The sequence below is a fragment of the Phallusia mammillata genome, chromosome 1, assembly GCF_965637545.1.
Source record: "Phallusia mammillata chromosome 1, kaPhaMamm4.hap1.1, whole genome shotgun sequence".
Lineage (NCBI taxonomy): Eukaryota > Metazoa > Chordata > Ascidiacea > Phlebobranchia > Ascidiidae > Phallusia > Phallusia mammillata.
In genome coordinates, this window is record NC_137252.1 from 52,941 (window position 1) to 74,815 (window position 21,875).

A 21,875-nucleotide genomic window follows, 5' to 3' on the forward strand; every position below is an offset into this window, starting at 1 on the left:
TTTTGACCAAGTCCGAAAGTTAGCAAGTATTGAACAAACTGTAACGATTTAAGGTGTATTTCATATGGTTTTACGTGTGTTGTTTTCAAGAAGTTTTTCACTGCCAAACATTTAAGCGATGCTTGATACAACGACCACTGCGCAACGTTGTTCGTCCCATTGCTTATTCTGCTTTCCCTCTGCTTACTTATATTCATGTAATAGTTCTAACCCTTCGTCCATTCGCTACGCTTGCCACGTTGAACTTACCTCTGTATTGTTGCCCAGTTACATTTATTTCTTTTTTCTTTTTTTTCACGGGGTTCGAACCCAGAACACTCCCGGGGACAAATCTCGATCAAGGTTTTTTATTACTGTGTATGGGTCAGGTGCGCCAGGCTATTCGGCCAAGTTCCTGACGTGTTTGAGCAGAGTTAGCAAAGATATGATGCCGACCGTCGAAGTGAAACCAATGCTGTTTGATCCATTGCCGGTGTTGCAATTGTCTAAATGCAAAGTTTTTCGTTTGGTAATGTTAAGCATTTTCCACAAAACATTTCGCAATATTTCGATGCTATAGGACAGTGGTTCCAAAACTTTTTCGACAAGTCCCTCACATACAAAGCACTTTCAATCCTCCCCAATTGGAAACATAGTAGAGGATGAACCATACAAAGATGTTTTAAAATTTGGTCTTTTATCAACTTCACAGGTTATTTTCTAGAACTTAAGAGTCTATTCACAAACCAGTAAACCCCAACTCCAAGTTTTAAAATTCCTTTCTTGGGAGGAATCCCTCCTCGGTTGGGAAACAGTGCTTTAGGACATCCCACTTAATTTGGCTTGTTGCTACGTTGCTAGGTTACAACCACCTAAAAAGAAGACATGAACTTAGTTATAATTAAAGTCTGTGTAAAACACAAGTTTTCAACAGATTGTTGTCCAAGAGCCTCATGGACGCCATTTTGTGTCCAAATTAATGCAGCGGGTAAAGAAAAAAACACATAAAAAATTTGTTTGTTTTTAGTTTTGTTGCGAGTTTATCACTGTTTATATTATTGTTTGTTAATAACTTTTTAAAAAACTACTAGAGCCAAGTGGTTGCGTACCGGTATACAAAGCGATTTCCGTAGTACTGCCAAAAGACCAAGGTTCGACAATTTTACTTGTGTTGAAAAAGAACAATTGTTTGCGTGTAATCGAATGTCTTAAACTCGTCTGTGATGTCACAAGCTGCTCTTAGATTGATATTGGTAAACAAGCGAGTTCCTACTTTAATAAAATCCTTAATGTTGCAGTGAGGGTGGAAATGTAGTGAGGAATTTTATTAGCTTGGATAGCTTGGACCGTAAGTTCAATAGCACATCAACCATTCTGTAAGTCAAAATGTTTGAATGTCACTGTCCTTGGCCTGTTTGGCGGCCTTCACAAACAAAAAGGTTCCCCACCCCTGTCTTAGACTGTGCACTGTCTAACTCAGGGGTTCCCAACCTGTGGTACGAAGGTTTTTCAGGTGGTACGCGAGTAACTTCCGTTTTGTTCACATAAACCTGGATTTACAACCTCATATTTTGTTTATCTGGTTTTGTTTACAAAAAAACATTCCCCAGGCCTATTGTCATTGTTACGGAACTATTTCTGTTGTTTCGTATCATTACGATCTTCAAAATACAGGTCATGTCAATTGCCAAGAAAAAACATAGTTGCTATGAAAAGCCGTACAACCAGGTGGGCATTAATTATTTTAAAAGATTTCTCTTGACAGATATCATCTACTGTTTGTTTTGTAGTGTTAAAAGAAACATGATTCGAACAAATTAGTTGTTCTGCAAGAAGTGGTACCACAGAGATGTGCTCTATGGTGGTACGCGTGGCAGTGCAAAGCGTCCAAGTGGTACCAGATCGTAAAAAGGTTGGGAACCCCTGGTCTAACTTGACACGGGGATAAAACATTAAAAAAGTTTACCTTGGTTACATCATTTGAAACCTGCATATTTTTTCTAATATCCTGACAATCAAATATTAATGGTTCATTAAAAGTTTGTGATGCACCCTTGTATACCCCTTCGTACTGGTGCACCCCATGCTTATTTTGGTGCACCGTGCACACCGGTTGAAGAGCACTGTGTTAGACAACTGAACCATTTTGCACATATATTAGACGCTGTGCTAATCATTTCAATATGTTGTGTCTTTGATTGTTTCCGCAGCCTGCCAGGAAAGTACGTCCGATCCAAGCTACCCGGAGCCGGCGAAGAGCTTGAAATGATCGGTGACGATTCGACACCACTTGACAACTGCTTTGCAGTAAAGAATGCCCAGACTGACGAGTATGACATGAATTTCCTGAGTGGAATTGGACAATGTGCTGCAAACATAGTCGTAAGCAGGGAGTCGAACCGCTTGTCATATGGGTTCAGGTTCGGTTCGGGTTCATTTGTTTTTGTTTTTAAGGGTTCGGGTTCGGTTCAGGTTTTAAAAAATGTATATTTTCGGGTTCGGGTTTTGTTCCGGTTTGGACAAATTATCGGGTCCGAACCGGTTTGCGGTTTTTAAACCGGTTCAAATTTAATTCTACCCATCATCTACCTGTCCTTATCAAACTCCGAAAATATTTTGCAGGTGCACTGTTATTTTTGACACGCCCTATAAGTGTTATCTCGCGTATTCTTCAGTGCGTTGTTTTCAGTAAAAATCACAACATTTAAAATAGACTGCATTTTTTACTGGTTCGGTTCCGGTTCGGGTCCAACGCCAAACAAAATATGGGGTTCAACTCCGGTTCGGGTTTTCAGAAAAGCGTAGTTAGCGGTTCGGATTCGGTTCGGGTTTAATGAAATTAACCGCTCAAACCGGTTCGCGGGTTCGGGTTCAGTTCCGGTTCGACTCCCTGGTCGTAAGATTCAAGTTTACTGATGTAAAAAGTAGCTCGGCAAATTAGCCGAAAAAAAATTGTTTTTTCTGTTTTGTTGTTTAATTCCAGGAGAGCGACACAGAAATTGTGGTAACATACAAAGTTTCGCTTGGTGTCGCTGCTGACTCGTCGTCGCACATAATAACTCGTAATGGGGATTCGCCAATCGTGGAGTTTCAATGCGCCTACGACCGTTCAGAAATAGCGACAATGGATCAACCTCTAGTGGCAATGATCAGGTTCGAAATTTATGTAGAACCCATTCGCAGAACCCACTCTGATACGTGAGTGAATGTTGTGGCATGTGAGCATAAACAATATAGACCAAATCACGAATATGTGCTTGTGTATAATCCAATAATAATACCTTAAAACATTTCTTAGCGTGTTTCTGTATATCGTTACTTTTAGGCCGGTCTGCCGTACTGTGACAAATATTAACCGGTCAATTCCTCTTCTGCAGCAACGTTAGGTTGAATTTGGGCAAAACATCGTCATCAATTAAAATGGAAATGGCTCGTTACCAATCGGACAGTTTTACTACAATTGAAACTGACCAAACGATAACAATTGGATCCCCTGTTTACATTGGTGTTAAGATCGATGTGGGAGCTAACACAAACTTGGCTTTGCAGGTATAATGTCAAATAAACATGCTTTATACCAACTCTGTTACATTACTTTAAATGTTAGGGAATTGATTGTAATCTGGCGGCCACTGAAGACGAAACTGGAACTTTTTACCCTGTTGTCATCAAAGGGTGAGCGCTTGTAATTGAGGATGTGGAAAGTTCCACTTTAACATATTTCTTTTTCACAGTTGTGAGGCGCCTGATCCTCTTGATGCGGGCGGGAATGTCATCTACGATGTGACCGATTCTCACAAGTTTCACTTTTCGTTCCTGGGATTCAGCTGGTCAGGTGTCCAAGATTCGGAACAGCAGATATGGCTTTCGTGCAAAATGAATATCTGCGAAAAAACGGACGACAACGATTGCAAAATAGTACGAATTGTTTTTCGGGTATTTTTGTGAATCCATTAAAATTAGTTGTTTGTTAACACGAGTGTATCCAGACTTGCTACTCCATTAACATGGCTTCATAAGCGAAGTGGTATTTCATAAAACAAAGTCACAATCCCTTTTAAATCGTAATCTTTCCTATTTAACTTGATTTTATCAGGACTGTTCACAACCGGCTCAACCAGTCAAAAGATCAATCACTGACGAAACTGATGATGCAACAAAGAAAATCTCTCTCGGACCTTTTGTCCTTGCACCTGAACTTGATAGTGATGACCAACTTGTTTGCAACAAGGTAAATCTTCTATTGTTACCTTAAGTGTGAATATGTTAGATCTGTTTAAATTTCTTTCTAGGAGGAATTGGGATGCTCTGACATGTGTGGTATCGACACGACAGGTGCAGCTCGCTGTATTTGTCCTGAAGGATATTTCCTCATCAAAGATGGAAAAACTTGTGTTGGTAAGACGCCAAATACGTTAGTCAGTTTAGCTATTTTGGTGTTTAAATGTTTTCATTTTTACACTCAAGTGTGCAAAAATGCCTGCAGTGTGTTCTTTGTATGGTTGCAATTCGAGAGGAAATCAAAAGGCCAGCAAAATGACACTTTTTCGCTTTCCAAATATAAAGCGATTGCGGTCAGCTTGGATTAAATTTGTTAACGTGAAAAAAATGGAAGGGACCAACGGAATACAGTGTTCTTTGTAGCCTACATTTCACAGATGAATGTTTCACAAACAAAATACAGTATGACAGGGGTATGGCAAAAGTTCTGGTGTTAAAGCCAAATGCTATTTCAGCAAGAAATGCCATTGAGAGCAGCTGCAAGAAAAGTAGCCGCACAGCGTATGGTATGCTTTAGTTAATTGTTTTATAATCTCATTTAACATTAAAGTCTTTAATATTACCATTATGTCATACTAATTTAGTTTATTGTCATGCCATTTACTTGGTAATAACAAAAAAGTGTGGTTATGAAAAAAAAGGTGTAATAATATCAATACATTTTCATGTAGGGAACCACCCAATCTAAGCTATGAATCAAAATATATTGTGTGTAAAAAAAAACTTCTTAAATCTCTTAAATGGTGTACCAGAAGTAAATTAACTGCAGATTTCCCTGGACACTCAGCTAAATTTGGTACATACACAATGATGGATGATGGATCTTTGCAACAATAAAATTGCTATTAATCTTGTTCAGGTATTCAGATGGTATATAATATTTTCTACAGTAATGAAGTGGTAAACAGCAATGATATGGAAAAAGAAGGATTCTTGGGATGCATTGAAAACATCACAAGCAAGTGATTGTTTATTAAAGCCTTTGTTACTCACAGGCATCCACAAATCATTAAATACATTAGTGAAGAATTGTCACAAACAAAACATTATTTTGATGTTTGGCATGTAGCTACAAGTATATATGTTAGAAATAAAAGATGAGCATACACCAGTATATTTGTTTTTATGGTTTTAATTTTAGGAATCCAAAAGAAACTGACAGCACTTTCTAACAAAGCCTATTGCAAAGAGTTGGGACCTTGGGTGAAAAGCTTATGCAACCACATGTATTGTTGTGCAGCAACGTCACAAGGCAATTCACAACTTATAGTTGACAAGTGGCTGTCAGTCTGGCAACGTAACTCTGAAGTCTTCCTCAGCACCATTCAACAAATTTTCTATAGGCAGTATATCTGTAACGCCTGAATACATAGAGGTTGCTGGTGGCATATTGCATGTTAGTGGTTAGTATAGTAAAACTTACTCGTGATAGGTGTTACCCTCATCCTGATTTCCGAATTGACGTTTAAATCTATAACATGCTGCTTCTAATACATACACGTTGAGACATATAGATTCAAATCCAGGATGTGCTTTTATACAAAGCAGATTCGACTCAGAATATTCGTTGAACTTGGCTAACTGCTGTTGCACTTACTAATTTCATGGCAACAAACGCATGATTTTCTCTCCTCCATTATCACACAGTTAGTACATAAACACCTACAATAATTCTGTTACGTGGAAAATAGCTTTTGTCAACAACAAAACACCTACCTTTTTAAGCAAACAGTTGTTATTTATTGCTTAACTGTCAACTAAGTATCTACGTTAATTTTATCAGTTGTAAACAATAAAAAAATGTACGCATCAAAGCTAAAACAAGCAACAAAAACAACAGCTGATCAACGCCATTGTTAGAAGTTGGTACGAGGTGACGTAACAATCGCTGCTACATTTTGAACCAAGGTGTCGCTCGAGAGCTCATTGTTTGATTGAATATCTCAAAAACGACAAATCATAGGACCAAAAAAATTAGTGATTCGGAATCCCTGAATTATGGCAATTCTAAATATCTAAAATGTAGAAAAAGTCACATCGCCGCTGCTGGGGCCCGACCCTTTACGTGTTTACGTCTTCCAGTCAGGTTACATTTGACGTTTCTAAAAGCAATTTAAGCATGATTACGGTTTAGAACTTCATTGACCTGGTAGTTCATGATGTGTTTACAACTAAATTCCCATAGTAATATTGTGACCTGAGCGCTATACAAGTCAAGTGTTTCTTAAGCAAAAATCAGTGCATGGTAGAGTTATGTAGTACACGGTACTCTAGCAATACGCTCGTTGTGCTGTGCGACATGTTCTGTCGAAATATAGACTTGGAATTAACTGAGGTGTTCGGCGTCATACAGGTTTAGTTAAGCAGCGTTTAGTTTGTTAAAACAAAGAATTAGATTTACGTAGTGTTTTTAATTGTCTACCGTAAGGGTCAGTACAAGGTCTTATCAGTGCTGCTGGTGAAGAGACAGGCCTTGTTGGCTAGTGCAGCCATCCAACGGCAATCCAGTCTGTTGAGAGGTCGGTCAAAACTGTGTGCACTGTCTGCAGCTGGTCATTGCTTGTGTTGATTCTTTTACAATTTCACGTTTATTCCACGATTTTGATTTTGCATGTAAACATTACCATGACCATTGGCTACGCTTGTTACGTTAAACTTACAAGGGTCCTTTGTCGCCCAGCGGTTGCCCAGTTACATTTTGCCACCATTGGTCCGAAACTGTGTTTTGTTTCGAAAACTTAACAAGAAGAGACGGAAACTGGACCGCTGCCCGTTGTGCCTCACACAAATCTTCACTGCTTTAAACAGGAAAATATTTCAGTGTAACGTTACCCAGGGAATAAAGTTTGTCCAGGGTCAGGGTCAAATTATACAACAGAGAGATATTTTTTATATTTCTTATCATTTTAAATGAATTTCGGTAAATCGTACAAAAGAAACAACAAACTTCAATTTGTTTTGCGGTTCTAAAAAAACACGACAAAACGCACAAAGCTCAAACCAAGATCAACGCGCTAGAGCTTGCTTATGTTTTTCCGTAAATACACAAATAAGCCAGGATGCAACAGCGCTATCTTGAGGTTTACAACAAATTGGCATAAGTGTTAAAATCAGACGAATATTCAAGCACTGCCGAGTAGCAGTATTTGTAGAGTTCCTGTAAACAGATAAACATTACATAGAGATTTAGTCTCCGTAAACCAACCATACGCAAAAACATTACCTTGTTGTCGACCATATTCGGTCTCATATCTCTCAGGTCTTTCACAGTTCGAAATACATCCACCCGCTTTTGTGCCTTCAAACGCTCGAGAATGTTCACCAGAGCGATGAAGGTCCCAGTTCGCGTTGATCCGTTACTGAAAATAAATCAAGACACGTGATCAAACTGCCTAAATGCACCGCAATGAACTTCAAACATTTAAAAGTTAGAGTAACGAAAAGTCAATTCAACATTTTTCAATATGGCGCAATGGTTTGTTTCGTAAATTGGCTTTTCCAACTGGTCAAATCATTGCAATTGATATTATCTGTTTTTCACCTGCATCCCACCAAGACACACTTGCAATTTTGTTTGGACTTTTGCCGTTGCATTTCCTCGATAATTTTGATGAAATCCATTCGTTTCGGGGGTCGTTCCACGTCACTCCATCCCTTGACTTGCAGAAGAGTAGAATTTTGTTCACTCTAAAAACATTTTCATAAATCACGACTGAAACCTGAGTGATGCTAATGTCAGTAACAAACTGTTATCTTACAAATGACTTCGACGAGATGGTAAGAGTCGTTTCAGTTTGGAGTTCGCCTTCATTTACATCAAGTACAGACACAGAAACGTCGCCATATTGCAAAGCTTCGTTAACCGAAACCTGAAAACAGTTGATATTGAAGGAAAAATCGAAATGGATTAAAAAAATGGTCCTTATCGATTTTATGAAGTGCTTTCAAACGAACAAATACTGCCCCAACCGACTAGGCTTGTTACATAAGAACACAAACAAGAGAGTATTTGTCGGGCAAACTAGATTCAAACATCAAATGTTTATATAGGTAATTGATTCTCACTTTAATGCTTCCGTCCAAATCAATTATGAGGGACAAACTCCTCGTTGCGACCATCTTCCAAAAGTTTTCCTCTTCACCTGGAGTAGGATTTTTTGCTGCGATGAAAAATTCTGAAGATCCGTGTTCCTGTGACGAGAAGAAAAAAATTGAGTTTAAATTCACCCAAACCAACATCGTCATATCAGAAACAGACGTTGCTTCACGAAAGTTTGTTTATATTTCACCAAATTTCTATGGTTACGTATTTCGTCTGCCTTTTTACACGAAATGCTTCTACATGTTATTTACCATTATATAACGTTTACATTATATTAAGAAAAAATTGTGTTTAGAGCGTTTTAGCTTTTCGATGGAGTAAATATTAACAAAGCGACATCTAAAATATATTTTTACGGTGAAATGAAAAAAAAACGTTTTAAGTTGAAGTTACCTGAATACAGGAAGCATCGATGCGCATCACAGCTTGTGCTCCATCGTCCCATATCCCTATCGAATTGTTTCTGTCTGTGAAGGTTACAAGAATAAAGCAGATGATTGTTAACCATTGCAACACAACCCTACATGTGGTAACTTCGGAGGAATTTCCCGTCCAATCTTCACCGAACCTCCAACTCGAAAGCAGTGAGAATTCGTTTTCCTGGATTCTGTTTCTGTGTTAGAGAAATATTACTTACTGGAATATATCAGAATTTTTGAAACTAAATAAAAAAATTACTAAATCGCGAATTTCCGGTTGTTTTCATCTACAATCCCTTGTTGAAATGATTTTTGTTTTTTTTACATATCACGTTTAAATTAATAACTTTTATTCAGGGATAAATTTAGCGTTTTATTTTCGCGTGTTTTCCGCATTCGGACGACGTAAAGGTCTGCTAAAATACGCAGATATATATTCACAAAAATGCCAACCTTAAAAAAAACCTTTAAGAGTTAGGTCTTTTCACGCACAAAATAAATTCGAACAAAAAACGTCCTCAGTTCGGTAGTTATAGATGTTAGGACCCAACAATCGATGTTTGTTTAAATTAGGGGGTCGCAAACCGAATCTGCGACGGGAAATGACAATATTTTTTTTCCAAATCCACTTAGTGTGAATAAGGCATTGTTATAAAGTTAGGACCAGAGTCGGGTTCGGGCCGGGCTTTCAAGCCGGGTTCGGGCTTAGGTTTTTTTTATTATAAAAACGCTTGATTCGGGCCTGACTTTACACTCTATGTCAGTATATATATAAATATTTTTGGAATAAATGTAAAGTAGCTAGTTACTGGACCTGAACAGCCCTTAAACGCCTTGTTCGAGTCCAATTGTTTATTGTGTTTGTTGTCTTGGTCTTTACTAAGGCTTCAATGTTTAGGCCTGTCAATCAAACTTTCGGTCCTAAACGGGCTTCTCAAAAACGATTCGAGTTCGGATTCGAATTTCAGGCCCGTTTACAGCTCTGGTTGAGCACAACATTTAAGTTCTCACAATCGTAAATTGTGTGTACTCAATATGCGCAAAAGCTTTTAAACCTGGGGTTTCGGGCTGGGATTTCCCGGGAATCCTAACTTCTCACATCAATTACCTTATATCGTACTAAAATGCTTGCAAGCCCAGATTTCATTCACTGTAGCAACACTGGTTATGTCTAGTTATCGATGATGCACATAAACGATCCAGTGATGCTTATTTGTCCGCTCCAGTGATGCTTATTGTTGCATAAGAAACCGGTTGTAAACGGGTTTGAAGTTGGGACATAAATCCTACCCCATCCCAAAACCACAACCAAGTCTGATAGGTTTGAAAACCAAAGGCCGAATTACACCCCAAAGTTGTTGAACTGGCAAACAAGTTGTGTGATTTATTCTACCAAGCATAAAGTGAGTTACATTTCACTTGAGGCCATCGATTGTAGTTCTGTCACATCTTTATCTGTTTCCATCAAACTCTCGCGCTCCATAAGCAGTTTATAGACGTACATGTATTGTTTCTGTAGAAATAAATTATTTAAACGTATTTAAATACAGAAGAGATTTAACTATCTGCAGAAAAGTTCAAGGTTTGACAAAATTGTATGAACCGAATTTAAACCAATCATGTGCTGAGGTTTGGGAATTGGCAAAACAAATTTACCCACCGAGTTTTGGATCATGTCTGTTCGGTTTTCTCTCATTCTTAACACAGTTCGCGGCACATCAACTGTTCCTTTGTCGTCAAGTTCATGAAACAACGTGTCCATTGCTATGTAAGTACCTGTGCGTCCCACTCCAGCACTGCACACAGACATATGTTAAATGGATTGATCAAAACAACATAGGATGTCAGTCTTTACCTGCAGTGCACGATGATTGGAGCATTTGTGTTTTGCAAATCATCGACCATGTTACGTAGGTGGATCATGTTGGATGTAGTTACTGGAATCCCATGATCGGGCCAAGTTGTAAACTGCAACTGTGTTATGGTTCGTTGTTCCTGGGAGGAAATTAGATGCTCAACAAAACATCTGCTACACAATACGGCAATTTCCCCGGACCAAACGAGGGTATTTATCTTTATCGCTATTACAACTGAATATCCACGACACAAGAAAGCTCAGGGTTCGCATTTTGTGTCGAAATCGAAACTTCACTAAATGTAAAAAGCAGCGTTAACTTTCACAGGAAAACTTTACAGTGCTCGGTATGTTCAGCACTCGCATCAGTACCGCATAGTGGCGAGTTGACAATGAAAGTAACTCCATCAACCATATTTTGTATTTTTTGCCTTTGATCTGATACAGCTACTTACATCAGCAACGGACAACACGAACTTCCGTTGAACGATTCCACCAATAGTTGTTTCTTGTTGAGCTTGAACTTGAAGGTTTGATGACAACTTGGTTTGGGATCCAACTTCGGGCCAATATTGTTCACACTTTGACTGAAGAAACAAAACTTGTTGTTGGGTCGTGTTCTACTAATCGGTGGAAAAACAAGCGTTTTATCAAACAGCATTAAAATCTGTGTTAAAGTTTTGCAAAGAACAGCAGAAGAAAAGCGCATTTGCAAACGGAGTATTTGTGAATAACTACTGCGCCAGAGTTGTAAGTCGGGCCAGGTTTTTCGGGCCGGGTTCGGGTTTAGGTTCCTTAAACGCTTTGTTCAAGACCAATTGTCTGTTGTGTTTGTTGTCTTGGTCTTTCCTGAGGTTTAAATGTCTAGGCCTGTCAATCAAACTTTCGGGTTAAAACATACTTCTCATAAACGATTCTGGTTCGGGCTCCAATTTCAGGCCCGTTTACAACTCTGTACTGCGCACATATTCGGTTTAGCTAACCTTTCCGTTTTCCATCAAGCCAGTGAGCATTACGATGATGTTGGAGTTTTCCTGCCAAACCATCAACCAGAAATCGTTGATTGTCTCTTTCTTCGGACCCTGAGTGGCAATAAACTTCCTCTCGTTATCGTAACCCGGTATATAAGCGGCGTTGATGTAATCGTTTCCACCACTTCCTTGCAAAACCACTCGAGCATCATCGTCTGTTGAACAAACTCCGTGGTTGAACGTGCGGTTATTGTTATGCTGGGAAAGTTTAATCAACAAATGCCGGCAAATGCATGGTATCTCCACTACAGACACACAAGCATAAACGTGCCTGTTAAACTGGCTAAGAGCAGAAACACTTGTCGGCTGCAACGTTAGTATCAAAACAATGTAACTGTGCAGGGTACTTTTTTGTTTAAATGACCCACATTTTCAATCGACTTACATGGGAATATATTCTTGTAGCGGTTTTTGGTCGCGTTTTGAGGCAACCGTGAAACTTCTCTTGAATGTTGGATGCGTTCACTTTCATTTACCATCAACTGAGGATTAGATGTTTATTAATTTTTTTGCCTTTGAACCTTAGCATGACATAGCAAACCTCAAACTCTTTGGAAAACAAACTAAATCCTGACTCAGAATATTTTCTGTACATGTCAAACAGTTTGTTGGTGACGTAATAATGTCTGCCTGATTCTTCATCGAATGTGACGTTTTCGTAGACGTCATCGTTGCCTGGAAACACTTTTTTTGTTTATGATTTTTTAAATAAAATGAGCAGATCAAATCCAGAATCGTAGCAAGCATTTAAGAGTCTTAGGCTTGTTCACTATCAGTTATAATAGGTTTCAAAATAATGAATAACATCATACGCGCATTCAGTGTTATTTACCCTGATGAAAGCGACCTGTATAAGACGTCGAAACGTCGGAATAAAATTACATTTGCCAGAAGAGACTCTATAAGGTTGATATTATGCCTGGCAGCAATATCTTATATAATCAGTTTATTATTATTGTTAAGTTTTCTAAGGGAGTTGTACAGACTGCTGGTTGCTTGCAGAAACGTCAAAGTTTTACCTTCCGCTGTTTGTTGCTGTGATCGACCGTTTGAAACATGCAGGGATCCGCTTAACTCGGTTGCGCTGTGTGCTCTGAAATGGATTGTTAAGTGTAAAAATTTCCACGTGTATTGTTACTTAAAAACTTTTGCGTGAATTGTTACTTAAAAACTTTTGCATATGTGTGTTTTCGAATCGGTCTCGTTTAAGGACGTCAAAGTTTCAAACAAATTCCAACACTACCATCGTTCAAGCAGAGTTATAACGGCCACAACATTCGCTTCAAAACAACTAATCTATCACACCTTCGTTTTCGATGCAGTACGAGAAATGCCAGAATAAAGATTAGAAGCAGAATCCCAACAAGCAAACCAGCAACGGTGCCGCCTGAAGAACCTGAAGTTAAGAAGCGGTTAACATCCAACAATTGTGTCCAACATGATTTCGCTCCGATAAACGTTACAAAGGCTAGAGATACTTAAACCATAACTCACGTCAGCCGCACGTTTAGCTAATTTTCGATAGGTGGCGTGAAGAGCTGAATTATTTATTTAACGGCCAAAGAGGGGTTGGGTTAGGAAGTAAGTTTTTTTTAATTTTACATTGAGAACTAAATTTTAGAGTTAGTTTCATTGAATTTTTAATGATAATACCTGACCTCCCGTGGTTTTACCACAGTTTAAATCCATGTCTCCATATTTAGTTTAAGTTTTACCTGAAGGAAAACAACTTGGAGGGGGATTCCCCGGAGTTGTTACTGTCAGATTGGATGTGATGTTTGTGTTGATCGAACCAGTTATAATCACTGTGACCTGTGGCACAAAGAACTTTGTACGTCAACGTCAGCCACAACAGCACTTGCTTGATACTTTCGCTTGATTCATATTGCAACCAATGGTTATCAACCCCTGGCAGGCGTGCCAAGGTTGGCACGCAAGGTGGTTTTTTATGGCACGCCAACCGATTTGCGTGTTTATATTGAAGTAACAATTTAACCTGTTACACTGCTTGCTTATATTTTTTATCATGCCATTGTCTTAAAATTCAGCCATGCACAAAACACTCTGCTTTCTCTTTATTAGTGATATCTGCTGGCACGAACCACTATTACGCGTCGCCTAGAACAGCGCTTCCCAACCGGTGGGCCGCGACGTTATTTCTGGTGGGCCGCGAAGCTTTTCAAACTATTACAATACCAATATAAAAGTTTTCGTGAGAACGTACTACAAGTTTAACTATACTACTCTAAAATATAATATTACTTACTATGAGAGTCGTAAAAGATTTCACGTTAAACAAAGCTTTATCACACAAACAAACTACAATTGTCACGTCACAGCAGTATTAAAACTGCAATTGTCGCATCACAACACTACTTGTATTAGTAACTATCAAGAAACACTATATTAGTAACTATCACGAAACACTGAAACACAAAATGCTGCACTGCGTGTAAGCTTGTCTCCCAATAAACTCCGACTTGATGTCATCATATCAAATCAGATTAGCAGAAGTATTGCTTGTGCGGTTATTATTTTTCTTTCTTATTTTTGTTCTTTTTCCAGTGTGGTTTTGTCGCAATGTGAAACAGTGGTCCGCCAAAAAATTTTTTTTTGAAAAGTGGGCCGTGAGGTGAAAAAGGTTGGGAAGCACTGGCCTAGAAGGTTGCGGACCCCTGTGAGGCTCACAACCAGGGCTATGGAGTTGAAGTCGGTGGTAAAGTGAACCAACACCACATCCCTGCTTACAACGAACACGAAACATGTCAGTTTCACTAAATTCGGATTTCTTACTGACCTGAACGCTGTAACGCGTTGAATCATTAAGATTCCGGATGGTTGCCGAATAGCTTGAATAAGATGACAAAACCTTGTTGCCCGCCTCAAGGATGTGGATTTCAACCTGTATTTGTTTAGAGGACTTAGATCACTTCCTTATATTGCTAAGACGATGAAATTTCACCGTAATTCAAGAATAATTAGACGAATAATTGCTTATTTCCGTAAAATTTGTCCATTTGTTTCTGGATTAATATGTATGTTTTCAGTGCTGGATTAACCTATAAGCAATATAAGCACGTGCTTAGGGCATCAAGTAAAGGAAGGGCACCACAGAAATGGTTTCTAGGTAAATTATTAAATCTAACAAAAAACTACAACTATATTCAAAATGTAATGAAAATAAATAAGTTCTGTTTATAAAGCGAGAAAATCGAATAAAATAACTGACAAAGGGATTGATTGCGTGCTATATGACGTAACAACGTTGCTTTGTTTGTTAAAACCTAAAACAGTCAAGACTCATGGGTGCCCAACCCGTCGATCGCGATCGACTGGTCGATCTCGGACTGATATCAAGTCGATCGCGAGGGATTCAGAAAATTATTTAAAATAATTGATTTGTAATGCGTTTTTAGGGAATGCTGCCCTACATAGATGACTTTATTGTAAAAGTTATTCATTAGGGCAGTGGTTCTTAACCGGGGTTCGGCAAAGCCGAATCAGGGGTTCGACGAAGGTCTTTTTGAAGTACAATACAAATACTCGTTTTCGTCAAAGCTTAGGGTCTATAGTCGCTAAAGATGGCACTTTTTTGCCAAATATCAAAACGCTGGAAGGTTACACTAAGGCAGGGGTGCACAACCTGCGGCCGTACGGGTCGAGTTTGTGCGGCAGTGAACATGTTTATTAAAATATATGTACAGGCGGCCGTGACGTAAGTAAAACTCTTTTGCTGAATATTTTTATTTTTAAACTGCTCTAAACAGTTTTTGCGGTACTAAAAAGAGTATATCATAAGCATACGCGTCAGACTTTTTGTACGCCCATTGTGTGCAAACAATGCAATCAAAACAGGTACCACAAGCATCACAATATAGATTATGACATCATAAAAACCTAAGATTGATCTCCACGTTGTGTGCACCAAGCTCGAAATTTATCTGGGCTTTTGGGGCGCTATTACAGGGTATATATATATGATATAAACCAAGTATTTCAAAACAAAAAAGCAGGTAAATGGCTGCCGTTGGTGAAATAAGAATCTGCGATGCGGTCGTCCTAGCAACAAGGTTGTGCACCCCTGCACTAAGGTTTTATTTTCTTTTGTTGACGTAACAAAGAGCACTGTGCGCGTTGTTCGTAAGCAGAAAAACAACGAAATTTTGTTGGCAGCAAAAACTTATTACTTCATCTTTTTCATGTTAGTGTACAGATGCTAAAAATACAATGCTTCATTTTGGTAAAAACTAAAAATTGCCGGAATTATAGCAATCTTGAAACAAGTTGCTTGTATTATTATGTCAGAATTTAACAAAATGACAAACAGTAACTGTTTCCACTACGTTTGAACAAAAACTAATTATGACCCACCAAACAAAATGGGTTAAAAACCTAGGATGTAACTTTGGGGTTCGACCAAAGGCTGAAGAATATCGTAGGGGTTCGGCCGTTATAAAAAGATTAAGAACCACTGCATTAGGGTATGTTCACACCACAAATACTCAGTCGACGCTTTACATCGCAAAAGTCACAAAAGTAATAGTTACGTCACAAAAATAATAGTTACAGTAGTAATGGTTACTTTGTGCTGGTACTTTTTGTATTATCAAGATTAGCTTCGGATGAATTATAAACAATTAAGTTCAATGTAGTGTAAAAAGTCACCCCAAACCACGATAAAAAACGTAAAACAGGGCTCGGAAAATGCTAGTTTTCCTTTAGTAATACACACATAGTCTTGCATTATCTTGTTAGTTTGTATTCGAATGGTAGATCCCGAGAGTTGGACTACACTACCTCAAACGTCGGTCTTGAGTCAAAAAAGATTGGGCACCCCTGGTCAAGACAGTAAGGCAGGGGTGTCCAAACTGCGGCCCGCGGGCCAAATGCGGCCCCCGACGGCATTTTAAGTGGCCCGCGGCTGTTTTTTTTTAAATTGTGTTGCGTATGGCCCGCCATAGTTTGGAACTTTGGATTAAGTTTTTGGGTTTTGGCGACGATACATCACGCAAAAGCTTTCCATGGAACTTCATTTACCGGTAAAAAGGAAGGTGCTGACTCAACAAAATCACAAAATTTCCTTAAATCCTGTAAATTTGTGTCTTAATTCTGAAATAACGTTGGCCCGCGGGCGTCATTACCTGGTAAAATTTGGCCCCCGTTAAAAAAAGTTTGGACACCCCTGCAGTAAGGCAATGCTTAGTTAATAGCATGCTGTTTGAAAACATATTTGCGCATGTGACAAACGTAAATTAAACACGACGCTAATACTAGTATGTTTTACAATTGGGCAACAGTGCCGAGACTGGGGAAGGCAGCAGCAAAATTAGGCGTTTTTAATTGAGTTTTGGAATATTTCTGACATTCTGAAACAAATCTGCAAGTTCAATATCAGCTAAGCTTATAGTCTATTACCCTTGCTGTGTATTCTGTTAAAATCGAAATCTCGATGAATAATTTTGTTTTACGTTTATATTTCGAATTAAAAATGGTGTAAGGGGCACCAAATTGTTTTAGTGCTTAGGGCCTCTAATGGTGTTAATCCGGCCCTGTATGTGTTTATGGGAAGCAAAAAGTACAATTCCGTTCACGATTATAGATCTGTGATTTGGTTTTATTTATTGTTTCTGTTTGTTTGATTGAAGGTACCTGAGAATTTAATTTGCTGTCGTTGATAAACTGATCAAGTCCAGTCCAACTGACAACTGCAGTGGAGGAATCGCATTCAAACGTCTCCGCAGCAAGAACAGCTGCGCAACAAACACTCGATAAATTACTGAACTGAAATATGCGCAATGACCAATAAGAGGAGGTTTTGGTTGCCATGGTTACCTGGAGGATAGCACGTCGACGGGGAGTTACCCGGAGTTGCAACTACCAGAGCGGAAGTGACGTATAAAGTTTGACATCCGGTTAAGATCGCGGTGATCTACAAAAAAACAGGTAAATTCCATCGAATACTCAGTTAACTTTCTGGGATTGCGCAACTAACATTTATGTTGTAGTTGGTTGCACGACTCAGACTTTCAATCACTGTTGACCGATCCGCATACGGCAAGATCGTTCCCCATTTAAGTTCAGGGATCTGTATTTCAACCTGTGTAAGTCACAACAAAATGATTAAAATTATTTGAGAGATTGACAAATATGAGCGCCATGTTTTTTTCGATCATATTTTTCAACTTGAATTTGATTTTTACGTTAGTAAACTGCATGAAACCTTTGGATTTGTTCTTAACTAAACTACAATAAATCGAGAATAGCTGTCAAACATTTTCCTGGTTTCTGGATCAAAATTACCCGTGCAGTGAGATTGTTGTTGATGATGAATTGATCAAGTCCAGTCCAACTGACAAGCACAGTTGAAGCGTTGCATGGAAATGTTTCCACCCTCGCTTTGACTGAGAATGAAAGTTAGGCAGAGGTCAGGTTATGTACAAAAATCTAACAGAAACAGACACAAATTACTCACATTTCACTTGGCAAGCGTAGTAAGCCGGTTCACCACTGCAGTTCATGCTTGACTGCTCCCACCCGATCCCATAATGCAACGCTCCCTGCTGACAAGTTGTAACGTTGGAAACGGGAAAGTTTGCCGGAGATCCGTCGCTCCAATACCAGCCATTCAATGACTTTTTAAATCGAGCCCCAATCATAACATTAACACCTGAGATAGACATTTCAGCATTTTATTTTGTAAATATGTTTTGACAGTGCTACATACTTGGAGCATAAAATGTTTTTTTGTATTGATCAAAAGATCCGTATGTCATGTTTACAGTTCGCAACATGGTTGAATGGATGGAATTGGAAAACATAAATATAGGTTGGAAACCAACTTTCCATTTTCTTCGTGCAAGTAAGGAGAACTGAAAACGCCAACCTGGAAAACAAGCAGGAATAATACATTCGGGCATTAACCTTCCACTTTGGGGCGCTGTAAGTCAGATAAAAGTAACATATGCAGTTGGCCGTGGTGATACTAAACACAATACTTCCACATTTAAACTGGTGCGTTTTCAACTCACAATATTTAGGCCTTTGCAATGTGGTTACATGCAGTCAACAGCTTACATTACGTAACGGCAACAGTGGTTTTAATTTTTCACATTTTAAATCCCGCTCAAATAATTATACCAAGTTTTACCGTTCCATTTTGGAGAATTCACTTCGCAGTTTCTTCCTGCCCTCACCGACCACTTGAGCCGCGCAGAGTCAGGAGCAATACAAAAGAACATCTTCAATGGTGTTTTCAAATTACCACTAGACAAGCAACGAATAAGCGAGAGATTAACGGGCATTATCCGAGTTTCATTTACATGTGAAGCTTCAACGCACGAGAATACAAAATAATTTACCGGCTGCGAAACAAGTCAAGATACCACAGATGTCCGAGATCTTTAGAACTTTTCCAGTAATCCACCTCTGCCGGCTTGTACGAGAATCTGGACCGATTTGAATGCACTGAATCGTAAAAAATGTAAACTCGCTGGAAACCTGAAAAATACAAAATATGTTTTCGTTTGTTGCGCCACCTTTTCTCCACGTAAGTAGTTTAGTTTGTAGCAAACTTTGCAGAATAAAAACACAAAACAATTATTATTTTGCAACTTTGGGGAATGCTTTTGGAAACAAGTAAGAGTGGAGCACGTCTCTATTGGAAAACAAGTTATTCGCGGTAGACTCGGTAACTGATCACTGCACAATAGCTTTCCGTGGCAGAGTGAGTAAAACACTGTTTACACCGAACCACCAGAAACGCTGAAGTCCAGCAATAAGTTTCATTATCTCAGTATATCGGAGAAGCAAAGTTGTTTTCCGAAGCAATAAGATTTTACATTCTAATAACAAATCTTTTATGCAACAAATATTTACAATTTGCTCTTGAAATTATGATGGCGTTTTGTTTACAGTGGGGTATTGGACGAAAAATGTAAAGAGTTTAAAATAACGAATGCACAACTTCCTTATTCAAGCCGGTTTCTATACGTCTCCATCAACGCAGTTTAGCAGGAAGAGATCGGTTCCTTATCACGTTTCAAAATCCCCCTTCTGTCTGTAGCTGTGCTAAACCAAAAACCACCAAAGACCATCCAAACGTTACCTGTCGTGTATTTGTCTGTCATGAGTTGAGTGAGAGTTGTGTTGACCTGTGGGTCATCAGTCATTGCAAGATTTCCACCCAGTAAAGAACATTTATTGTTTGCATTCTTTATACTCTTAAGATCATCAGATAACAGCAACACTGTGTCCTTCACTGCTGCTACAGTCATCTTGCAACCTGACACACAACCCCCATTATAAAGCGTCGCCGTAAATACGTTCAAACACCACTTACTTGCGGTTTGAGACGAGCAAATGTGGATTTGCAACAATATGAATAGAATCCAATACTTAAAACCGGCAGCCATCACCGATTAGAGTGAAAAGCAATATGAAAAGTAGAAAAAATTATAATTCACATTTTCTGGCTAAATCTGAGCATAACAAGAAAAACAAACATAACACATCGATCTATTTTACCAAAGCTTGTCATAAGATCAGAACTAGAAAAGGTTTAAACGTTGTCTCATGTCTAAACTTGATGATGTAAACCTCAGGGTGAAAACAACATTCGAACGATGCGCAGCTGTTTCCGCCTTGATGATTGTTTTATTGTTATTGTGTTTATAGTTTTTTCAACAAGCGAAAGTATCTCAACACACTTATAAGAATTACTGTTGGGTTTTTAAGCCGGCCACCATTTTATCTGCTTACCACGAAAAATAAGTTACTTTCAAATTGAAATCTGACGACTTATGTTATTATCTATCAACATAGCCTACTTGCAGTGGTTTACTGCGCTTCCCACGAGGACAAACAAAAACAAAACTCAACAGATAGGTACATAGTCCCAACAGGGACCAATGAGACGCAAACGTTTTTGTGTGACAAGGATTTTATTTTGGCTGTAGGCTATCAAAATGCGAAAAATCCACATTCGCTGTTGTGTGACTGACCTCGTTGCGCAAACGTAATGCTCATTACACCGAGCTAATAAATATTGCTTGCTTTGCAATGGACGCATTAAACCTGTTATTGATTAATTAACAATAAACGTAATATAACATCAATAACAGGTCACATTACACTGTTTCATTCACATGTTCCTTAGCCACCAACCGGCCAATTGACAGCTTTACTAACAATTACAAATAAATATAACTTAATACAACGTTATCGTTGCGCACCTGTATGCGTACATTGAACTTTTTGCTTAAGCAGCCTTCTTTCTAACGTAGTTCCCTTGCGAGTTTCCTGTTAAGTTGAAGTAAAGATGAAAAGCGTCACAGCTCGGCGGGACTTTCAACGTTTGTGGGGAAAAAGCAAATATCCAAACAGTATAGGTGAACTTTCAGTTCGTAAAAACGGCCACTATTTGTTGCTTTACTCGTTATTCTATTTCAGAAATATTCCGCCTGCTTGAACTAAAACAACCACACGCGCAGACTTACACCTAGCCAGGTTCGATGCAATGCGTCAACTTATTTGCGGATGCTGAAACTTAACGGGGTCGGCGCAACATGACCTGATGACGTCATCAAACAAAACGGGGCACGTGAATCACCACAGGCTGACGTCATCAACGACAAGTGGCGCTATGAAAGTGGAAGGAAAACTACTCACATAAATGGGATTATCTTTTTACGTTAACACAAACCTGTGTATTGACTGCGGCCCATTTAAACAGGAATGCGCCAAACTTCAAACTGTCGAGTTCGAACTCGGATCTACCAGTCAACTATGGGGGTAATTTCAAATTTCAGGCCTGGTATTTTTAATCTCCCAACACTCTATACAGATCAGTTGATCGTTACACGCATGTCGGGCACTGAAATTTTGGACGCAAAGTAACCATTTCTGCGTCATGAAGGTCACCTTGCAGTGCCGGATTAACCATTAGGCAAAGTAGGCACGTGCCTACAGGCCAGTCAAAAATCGAGGCCACTTTACAACAATGATTTGACAACACTGATAATTCTATTTTTTAGCTGGCAACCCTGATTTTCGGGCCACTTGTGCCTACATGCCAGCAGACCCTTAATCCAGCACTGTCACCTTGAGCAATAAATAATTAATGCCTTTGCAGTTGTTCAAAAGATTCTCATCTGGATCATCGAATAAGCAGGTTCTCGTGACATTAAAGGGATCAGACCCTTTATCATAGC

General features: G+C 38.9%; 2 protein-coding genes across 2 annotated transcripts; one reads left to right on the plus strand and one right to left on the minus strand.

Annotated features, from left to right (window-relative positions):
- Window positions 1-2,193: 2,193 nt before the first annotated feature.
- On the plus strand, window positions 2,194-5,226 carry LOC145238838 (uncharacterized). The gene is made up of 7 exons (XM_080102118.1): window positions 2,194-3,132; window positions 3,357-3,528; window positions 3,587-3,654; window positions 3,714-3,897; window positions 4,076-4,210; window positions 4,272-4,377; window positions 5,120-5,226. Exons 1-7 carry the CDS (start codon window positions 3,104-3,106, stop codon window positions 5,224-5,226), a joined length of 801 nt encoding a protein of 266 aa, XP_079958244.1. The 5' UTR covers window positions 2,194-3,103.
- A 1,600-nt stretch (window positions 5,227-6,826) lies between these two features.
- Window positions 6,827-20,138, minus strand: LOC145209060 (uncharacterized). Its single transcript, XM_080079310.1, has 28 exons — window positions 20,006-20,138; window positions 19,772-19,948; window positions 19,026-19,164; window positions 18,815-18,930; window positions 18,392-18,550; window positions 18,140-18,334; window positions 17,968-18,068; window positions 17,660-17,764; window positions 17,500-17,596; window positions 17,317-17,417; window positions 14,465-14,569; window positions 13,383-13,479; window positions 12,973-13,063; window positions 12,687-12,760; window positions 12,209-12,342; window positions 12,053-12,149; window positions 11,620-11,822; window positions 11,092-11,223; window positions 10,637-10,776; window positions 10,442-10,577; window positions 10,194-10,294; window positions 8,887-8,975; window positions 8,756-8,829; window positions 8,326-8,451; window positions 8,019-8,129; window positions 7,802-7,947; window positions 7,484-7,619; window positions 6,827-7,417 (listed from the first exon to the last, which is right to left on the minus strand). The coding sequence occupies exons 1-28, from the start codon at window positions 20,076-20,078 to the stop codon at window positions 7,343-7,345; spliced, it is 3,330 nt and encodes a 1,109-aa protein (XP_079935436.1). The 5' UTR covers window positions 20,079-20,138; the 3' UTR covers window positions 6,827-7,342.
- Window positions 20,139-21,875: the final 1,737 nt, after the last annotated feature.